Here is an 8,954-nt window from a genome sequence, read left to right on the forward strand (position 1 = left end):
AACCCTCTATACTAACATCTTTGGAGGATATCAAAGAGCCATCTACAATAAAGGAAGGTGCATAGTCCACCAAATCCTATTTAAAGGGAAAGCTCTTTGGCTCCACAAGCTAAATAGCTTGCTTGTATAGTATTTGACCTAAGAATAAAGCGAAACAAAACATACTCAAATTTAGTCACCAAAGACATAATAGCCTCAACTAAGCTGCAAGAGGCCCAATCCAATGAATAGGGCTGCCCATTAAGGGCACTGATGGCGATTGACAAGTTAGACAACACCACTAGCCTAGTCACATGCACCAAGTATGCTATGAGCAAACCATCCCGAATCGCCTCCAACTCAAGTGTAGAGGCCGAAGCACATCCACAGTGAATACTCATGCCTACCTTTTATAGTACAAGCCCAAAGATATTAGGGTTATTACCAAACAAAAAAAAAAGAAGGTTTTTGAATGAGGCAGGTTGGGAGTAGGGGTGTAAATAGATAACCGAAATCCGCTTCCAAATTTGCATTCACATCTTTTTAGGGGTATCCAAATCCATTCGATTACTATTAGGATGCGGATATGGTATATCCATTTCTTACCGTTTATTATCTGTTTGATAAATTATCTGATTAAGTTACTTATTTAAATTTATTTATTTTTTATTTTTATAAATTTCGTACATGTGATATGTGATTATTTTTCTAAATTTTCTACTAAAATAGCTACCAAAGTTGTTAAATTCTTAAATTTCAAACTTAGTCCTCACAAATAAAATAATAAAGAAGTAAACATGTAGTTGAAAACTTGTGTTCAATCTATATGCATGCCCATTTAACAGAATGTACTTAAGAAAATAATTATCCGAATATCATTCAAATCCGATTGAATCTGTCCGAGAACCAATAGGATATTATCTGCATCCGTTCAAATATAATATGATGCAGATATTGTATTACCACTATCCGATCCGGATCCAGTCAGTTTACACCCTTAGTTGGTAGTTTGGATATTCCCGGTAGTTTTTAGTGGTTTAAATGAGAAACCCAATTAAAAACCCACATTCCAGATCAAGTACCTAATCCTAGTCAGATATTTCGGTACAGATCCAGACTAGTTTCCGCTTGAGGTTCCACATTGATGATCTTACCAACCCAACCTTAGTCATAGGTAGGTTTATGACTAAAACAGCTCGATTGCGACATTTCCCCTCTCAACGTCATCAGCCGTTTGCCGAATAGGCCTATAAATAATGATGATCAGAGAATCGTGTATCAGACCGCTATAGTACCCTCTCCGTTATTATCTATCTTCTTCCCATCTGTTGATCTCTGAGATCTCATTCAATCCTTAATGGCGACCGAAGGAATTCTTCTGGGCATGGGGAATCCCCTTCTTGACATGTCAGTTGTCGTAGAGCAGCAATTCCTGGAGAAGTAATTTGCCTCTCTTACAGTTCACTCTATTTCGTATCTTCTTATTTATATTTTTATTTTTTATCCGATGAGATTGCATGTTCTTTTGTTTAGATCCAGGCATTTTATATGTCATTTGTGCTTTTGAGATTCAAGAATTTTTTATTATTTTTTTGGATTGTTCCTCCCTAAAATGTTTTATTTGGTTGACGTTGATGCTGTACGATGCTTGTATCGTAGAAGATGTGGTGTGTACTTAAACAATTCATTTCTCATTTTTTTTTGAGCCAGATTTGCAGATCTTAGATTTGTTAAATATAAAACCTACTTATTCTTTCTGCAACAATGGCTTTTCACCCTTCGGTTCATTTGAGTGTACGGGTGTGGCTCTGTCGCCCTTGTATTTTTGGACCTAAACTTCTGTTTTATTTTTCAAGTATTTAATTCCATCCATGCATATTTTATAGCGTTGTTAATTATTATCTATATTGTTTAAACTATATAAATTTTCAGTGACTAGACTTCGTTGATTCATGTTCTAGATCTCTAGTGCTTATTTTTGTTATACCTCTCTTTTTTATTGGCAGATATGGTGTCAAGTTAAATGATGCTATTCTTGCAGAAGACAAGCACTTACCAATGTAAGTATTCGGTTTCTCTGCTTAGGGCTCACCTTTTCCTTTGAGCGTATGAAATTATGAACATGTCGATAATTTTTCCATTTGGAGCTTTTCTCATTCAGCAAGAGTGTAAGAGTGTAAGACCATCTATCAAAGTGTCGGTTGTCTTACTGCCAAGCCGTCTTTATTTTTTCTTTGTTAGAAGTAGCGAATTAAGTTTATTTGTACAAGTTGATATCATCTTGTGTCATCATTGTTGCCTAGGTTTCTGCATCAACTAGGTTTCCTCCCTTCTGCTATTTTCTTTTCTCCCTATGTCGTGACATTTTGAGACCAATTGAGCCTTTCTTTTCATGTGAAGTCGCCAACAGCCCAGTATGGTCTGAAATGTTTTTTTGTTTTTTGGGTAAAGATATGGTCTGAAATGTTTGAAGGCATAGTAATGCTGGGAAAATCATTCAAAGGAGCTGACTTCAATTAGTTTAAAGTATCTTAATACCTTTATTGATTTTGTAATTATTGTTTTTTTTAATATTTAATATTTTTAAAGCAACTTAAAGTGGCTTACATCTATGAGTTATTTCTATGATTAGTTGGTATACTATAACATTTGAAGTAATATTCTTGCTTAATAATCTTAGGTATGATGAGTTGGCTGCCAAAAGCAATGTGGAGTACATCGCTGGAGGTAACGTTAGCATCACAATGATGTTCCTTAGCAGTTATATAATTGCATAATGATCGGTTTTTTAATTTGTGCACTGTAGTCTAGGAAACTACACCCACTTATGTGCACATATTTATGTGCAGTGATGTGTGTAAATTCCCTCATAGGAGGATTATTCAACTCTTATGGGTGTGGGAAGGTTAAAGTTATTATAAATTTCTTGAAAAAGGTAAAACTACAACGTATAATGAATCTTGGAATCAAAATGTCAAATTGCCTTTGGGGATCAATTGATTGAGCAGTGACTGGTTGTTTGCCAAATAGCCAGCTACCCTTCTATGTATTTTTTCATGAACTCTTATTTGGTCAACTTAATGAACTAATTTTTACATAGAAATGCTTCAATTATATTGTTTTGTGTTGTTTTGATTGTTCAGGTGCTACACAAAATTCAATCAAGGTTGCCCAGGTATATCTTAAAGTCTTTTTAGACGGTTATTGATCTTGTTTTGGTGTATTAGTATTCCTACATGGTGAGATGTTTCATGTTTTTTTTGCAGTGGATGCTTCAACTTCCTGGGGCAACTAGTTATATGGGCTGCATTGGCAAGGATAAGTATGGGGAAGAGATGAAGAAAAATGCGAAAGCTGCTGGTGTTAATGTAGGGTTTCTCCTGTTTATTCCATTTCTTATTGTTTATTTTGATTTATATCTTCTGCTCTTTCTATTTAATGTCTTGTAATTGTTTTTAGGTACATTATTATGAACATGAGTCTACACCAACTGGTACATGTGCTGTTTGTGTTGTTGGAGGTGAAAGGTTAGTTTTGCATTATGCCTCTCATTTGGTTATCCCTTACTTTCGCATTCTTTGTTATAGATTTATTTCCAAGATTCTGGCCTGGTTTCTCGATTCACTTGCGATAGGTTATGAGGAATTGATTAGATCATGCATGGTTCCTTCTTTGCTTACAGATTTATTTCTAAGATTCTGGTCTGGTTTCCGGATTCACTTGCTATGGGTTATGAGGAATTGATTAGATCATACATACATGGTTTTTTTTTTTTGAGTTCTAACTTTGAAATGCTTGTTGTATTGCTTGGTATATGACTATCCCACTTAAGAATATTTTTCCTCGGTATGGAATATTAGAACGCTTGATTATATTTATGGACACACACAACTAATGTGTACAACATGGTGAAATGGAATTATGTTGAGCAAATTGATTCCCTTGGGTTTATATTTTTAGATCCTTTGGCAATGCTTTTAAGAGGAGATGGCCGATATGTTTGGCTGAATTGTATATGTCTGGTATCCAAGCTCTACTTTGTACAGTGTTCTTAGGTTCTAGAATTTTCTTCAAAGGTTGCCTTCATAACATGAATAATGTTTTTGAACAATGTAATAAAGTAAACCGAACTCTTGAAGAAGTGATGATGTATCCTTGGTTGTGCAACAGTATTTATGTAAACCCGATTTTAGAGTTAGGGTTTCTTGGGAGAATTCCCTAAAATTTGGGGTTAGCCCAGAATTTATCAACCAAACCAGCAATTAAGATCCAAAAGACCAATAGATGATTTTAAGATAATTTTGAAACCTAAGGAAAAGGTTATGGGAAAATCAGGAAGAGGTTAGGGTTTTACTAAATTCACGTGCGATGAAAAGGGAAACTACTAAAACTGATCCTAAATAAATGGGATGGACATGGGAAAGCATTAGGGTTGTTGACGAGCCCCACGGGGATGGTTTGAGATACCCAAGATTACTATGGGAAAGCTCAATTAACAAAACCTCGATGGGTTGGGATTAATTGGGAAAAGGGATAAAATGAGGGTTTTATCAAAATCCTCATGGGATGGTTTTAAGAGATATCCAAAATCACTATGAGAATGTAAGAAAGAGAGATAGGGTGTGTTAAGGATTTCTAGGAAGCCTACGGTTGGGTATGGGAGGGTTTAGGGATGATAAAAAAGGGATGGTTTCTTGGTAAGTTCTTTGGCAATTTTCTCTTTCTTTCTTTTTCCTTTCATTCTGGTTTTCAGATCTGCTACAAGACTTAGAAAAGGAAAGACAGGGGGCTGAGGGAGAAAAGAATGGGGCCTGGGGGTGCTGTCGCAGGGATTGGAGAGGTGTGCAGGTGGGATTGCAGGGGTTGGGAGGGGTTCAGGTGGGGATTGCAGGGGGTGGGAGGGGGCTAGGGATGCTGCTGCAGGGTTCAGAAGGGGCTGGGGAGGCTTGCACAAGTAGGCAGGAAGGTGAGGAGGGGTTCTTGGTTGCTGCACTTGTTTAGGTTTGGATTGCTGCTGTAGTTATGAAAGAATGCTGGAGATTGGAAGATGTGGAAGTTGAAGTCTTGATTGAATTCTTGAAAACTAGACACTAGACAACTGCTGTGGCCCTTTCAAAAGGCCACGACCCAACCTTTTACTAAGATCAGCTGCGATTCATTCAATTCAATCTACCAAAGAATGGGGGACGGTTGGGCTTTTATAGCCTTACAAGTGGGGGCAAGTAATTTGGCCCTGACTGGGAACCTCACTTAAACTCAACTATCATACTATTAAACTCACTAGTTATTAGTATGACCTTAATTCCAAAATCCAGGGTCGTTATTCTTTGTTCATTAATACTGTAACTGAAAATTTTATCCAGTTGCTCCCCCAGGCCCCCACCCATCCAAAAAAAGGAAAAAGAAAACCAGCTCACCATAGTTGGATAGGGTTGGTGAAGTAGTGCTTTACTTTTTCGAAAGTATTGGTGGTTTGTTTGTTTTTCATCATCTATTCTACGGTTTTTATCTACTGGCCTATTATTTTTGGTGATAAGTAAATTATGGGTGTTATTTATTTATTCGGGGTTGGGGTGGGGAGGTATTTGTGGCACATTGTCAATGTTAGCAATGATTTACAGAAGGTTGTCATGCATAATGTTTTATGCTACTCTAGTAACTGCTTTTACTGACTTCAAACCCCTTTAGATTTTTAATTCTTTCATGCTGGTCATCTTGAAGTTGGAATTAAAGAATATAATAATCCATGCTTCTTTACTAGTAATCTATTAATTGAATTTAGTGAAAGATGAAGGGTTATCTACTAGATCGGGGTTGACTGGTTGAGAGGATTGATCTTGTTGATAGCTCTTCTATTGTGGCATTCTCTTTTAGAGTTATGCTATTACCAATATGTGTTGCATGGGAAAGACTTGCAAATGAGTCTTTCCAATGTATAACCTGTATCAACAACACATATAATGAATTAATTTAGTCTTCTGTACTTGAAAGAGTATTAAATCCCTTTTTCTGGATTGGGGATGTTACTTCTTTCTTATAAATAGGTGTACAGTCTCTGGACTTGGAATATCTTATAAGGCCAACTACCCATTCAAAACATCAATGAGGTTGTAGGCTATCAATAATTTTATAATTATTATTTGGGAAAGGAATCTCCATATTCCTCTTTATACCTTTGGGTCTTTAGTGGAGTTGTGTCATGAATCACACGGTAAGAGTTTATGTTATTAGGTCAAAAGTAGGCTAAAAAACACTACTGTAACCAAACAAAAAGTCCTTACCAAGTTCTGATATGCATGAACTATGGGAGGAACCATCTGTGTTTTTGGCTGATTTTATAATTCTTGAAGGTTTTTGTAGCTTCACTATTAATTTTCAAAGCTGAACATCTGAACAGGTCTCTCGTTGCTAACTTGTCAGCAGCGAATTGCTATAAAGCTGAACATTTGAAGATGCCAGAAAGTTGGGCAGTGGGTACTTTATCTTTCCTTGAGCTTTCCCACCCTTCTGTCTTTGATTTTCATCTACTTGACCCTTTCTCATGTAAAATCTCACTCAAATTCAAACAGTTGAAAAGGCCAAATACTTCTATATTGCTGGGTTTTTCCTCACAGTATCCCCTGAGTCCATTCAACTTGTGGCTGAACATGCAGCTGCGACCAACAAGGTAAACATTGATGTAATGGAATGTTTTGTTTTTTGGTGAGAATGTAATGGAATGTTTTGTCTTCTTTGTTCTTCCCTAAAAACTGCACCCTAAGCAATATCTTCATTTAATCCGAATTCAGGTCTTCATGATGAACCTCTCTGCAGCATTCGTTTGTGAATTCTTCAGGGATGTTCAGGAGAAAGCTTTGATGTAAGCTACCTTGTTGAAGCTGTTTTGAAATATACAATTATTGAAATAAATTTCTTAGGTGACATGAGATAAAACTGGAAATATTCTGAAATAAGGGTGACATTTGGTTTCAGCTTTGTGGACTATGTTTTTGGAAATGAGACGGAAGCAAGAACCTTTTCAAAGGTTCATGGCTGGGAGGTAATATGTACTTGATGTTAGCTTTACTAAATATGATTTGGTTTTAGCTATTTTTCCTGATTGAGTTTTTTTTTTTCATGGTAGACTGATAATGTCGAGGAGATTGCTCTGAAGATCTCGCAATGGCCCAAGGCTTCAGGAACACACAAAAGGATCACTGTGATCACACAAGGTTGTGATCCAGTTGTTGTTGCGGAGGATGGCAAGGTGAAATTATTTCCTGTGATCTTGTTGCCCAAGGAGAAGCTTGTTGACACCAATGGAGCTGGTATGTGCTGCTTTATTATTTTGGTTCCTTGTGTGGTGTGCCAAATTTTTTGCACCTCTCCCTTGCTTTTTGGTTATGAGACCTAAAACCTCACTTAGCTTGGTAACAAACTCCAAAATAACAATGAAAAAAAATAGGGGTGGGGAACTTATCACCATGCAAGAGTGAAGTTCCAAATTTCCTTAGATTCAATCCATTGCCCTTTTATGCAGTAGCATAATCTCCTATGCAGTATGTTCATGAACTGTTGACGTTCTTGTGCAACCTCATTGTACTCCTTAAATTTTGATGGTTTGTTCTGGCATGTGGACAACTCCAATTGAATAAAATTGATGCAACTAGCTGATCTTGTGGTCTACATTTTCTGTTCACAAATTTAGTTGTTCACATGACATGACTGTACATAAAAAAGAGAGAGAAAACAAATTAGAGTATATTTTGAATCTGTGTATTAATCATTGTAATCTCATCTACACTGTCCATTATTTTGTTTCAATATACTGCAGGAGATGCATTTGTTGGGGGCTTTTTGTCTCAGTTGGTTCAAGAGAAACCCATTGAAGAATGTGTCAGGGCAGGTTGTTATGCAGCAAATGTTGTCATCCAGAGGTCTGGCTGCACTTACCCAGAGAAGCCTGATTTTGAATAGGCAGTTTCTCAGGCTTCCTTATGATGCAAAAATAGATATAATCTGGTAGTTGTAATTTTGTTTCACCCAGTTCTAAAATGGGTAACTTCGGGAATGGTTTCAATACTGGGGTTGGTTTCCAGTCTTTAGTGAGGTGTGTCTCAAGTATGTTTATTGTTATATTTGATTTGGAATTTTGTTTAAACCCAAATCAACTCCATATTTGGCTAGCGAGTGCTATATTTGTATTCGGTTTTGAGTAGCATTTTTATAGGCAATGAGTGTCGAATTTTGGTGGCATATGATGGCTTGAAATTTGCCTGTATCTCAAGATTTGGTGTTCTTTGTGCAATACAGCAACAGTATAGTTTTTCATGCATTAAAAGGCTCCTCGAATGGGGTAGATAGGAAAAAGATTGCAGCTGGGATGTGAAGAGACAAGACCTCTCTTTGGCGAAGGGTGAAATTTTCTCATCATGGTTGTATTTTCTTTGTCCTGGAATTGCTGTTTTTCTGGACATTATATATACGGGTGGTGTTTAGGGGGAGATTCATCATGTCACACTGTTCCCTTCTCACCCATGGCGATGATCAAACAAATCAGGATATTGTTGTCGATTGTAGCAGAGGTGATTGAGATAAGACAAAATAATTGGACACATAGCATTTGGATCTGTTGGGCCTAGTATATATATAAGATTCCTTGAAGATTAGTCCAATTTGCATAAGCTAGCCTGGACACCTCATGTCCAAAAAGATTACGTTTATTGCTTTTCTTAATGAATATTTAAATGAGTTTAATACACAAATCAGTCGAGGTTTTGTTTCCCTAGTTGAAAAAAAAGACATGTAGTGTGCAAACCATTGATCTCCATCTATGGATTCAAGTAGCCTTTTAGAAGTTGAATCATTAATTTTAGGAGAAGAACTCTCTAAAATTTGAGTTTGAGCACAACATAAACGGCCAATGAGTCAAATAGAAAATTAATGGATACTTTTCTTCATGGTCTGAGCAGAAAAAAGCAAATGTTGTATTAGGT

General features: G+C 36.6%; 1 protein-coding gene across 2 annotated transcripts; it reads left to right on the forward strand.

Annotated features, from left to right (window-relative positions):
• The first annotated feature begins 1,093 nt into the window (after nt 1-1,093).
• Nucleotides 1,094-8,626, forward strand: LOC149021923 (adenosine kinase 2-like). 2 transcript variants are annotated; one of them, XM_089150125.1, is made up of 12 exons: nt 1,094-1,419; nt 1,986-2,039; nt 2,660-2,706; nt 3,123-3,154; nt 3,246-3,347; nt 3,439-3,506; nt 6,377-6,453; nt 6,549-6,646; nt 6,768-6,838; nt 6,952-7,018; nt 7,103-7,286; nt 7,793-8,625. In XM_089150125.1, exons 1-12 carry the CDS (start codon nt 1,337-1,339, stop codon nt 7,933-7,935), a joined length of 1,026 nt encoding a protein of 341 aa, XP_089006251.1. In that variant the 5' UTR covers nt 1,094-1,336; the 3' UTR covers nt 7,936-8,625. The 2 variants fall into 2 exon arrangements, with proteins under 2 accessions (XP_089006251.1, XP_089006252.1); XM_089150126.1 differs by lacking the exon at nt 1,094-1,419 and adding an exon at nt 1,750-1,779 and having other exon boundaries at nt 7,793-8,626.
• The last annotated feature ends 328 nt before the right edge of the window (nt 8,627-8,954 follow it).

Source organism: Hakea prostrata, chromosome 3 (genome assembly GCF_041222555.1).
Source record: "Hakea prostrata isolate BN-2017 chromosome 3, UWA_Hpros_2, whole genome shotgun sequence".
NCBI classification, from domain to species: domain Eukaryota; kingdom Viridiplantae; phylum Streptophyta; class Magnoliopsida; order Proteales; family Proteaceae; genus Hakea; species Hakea prostrata.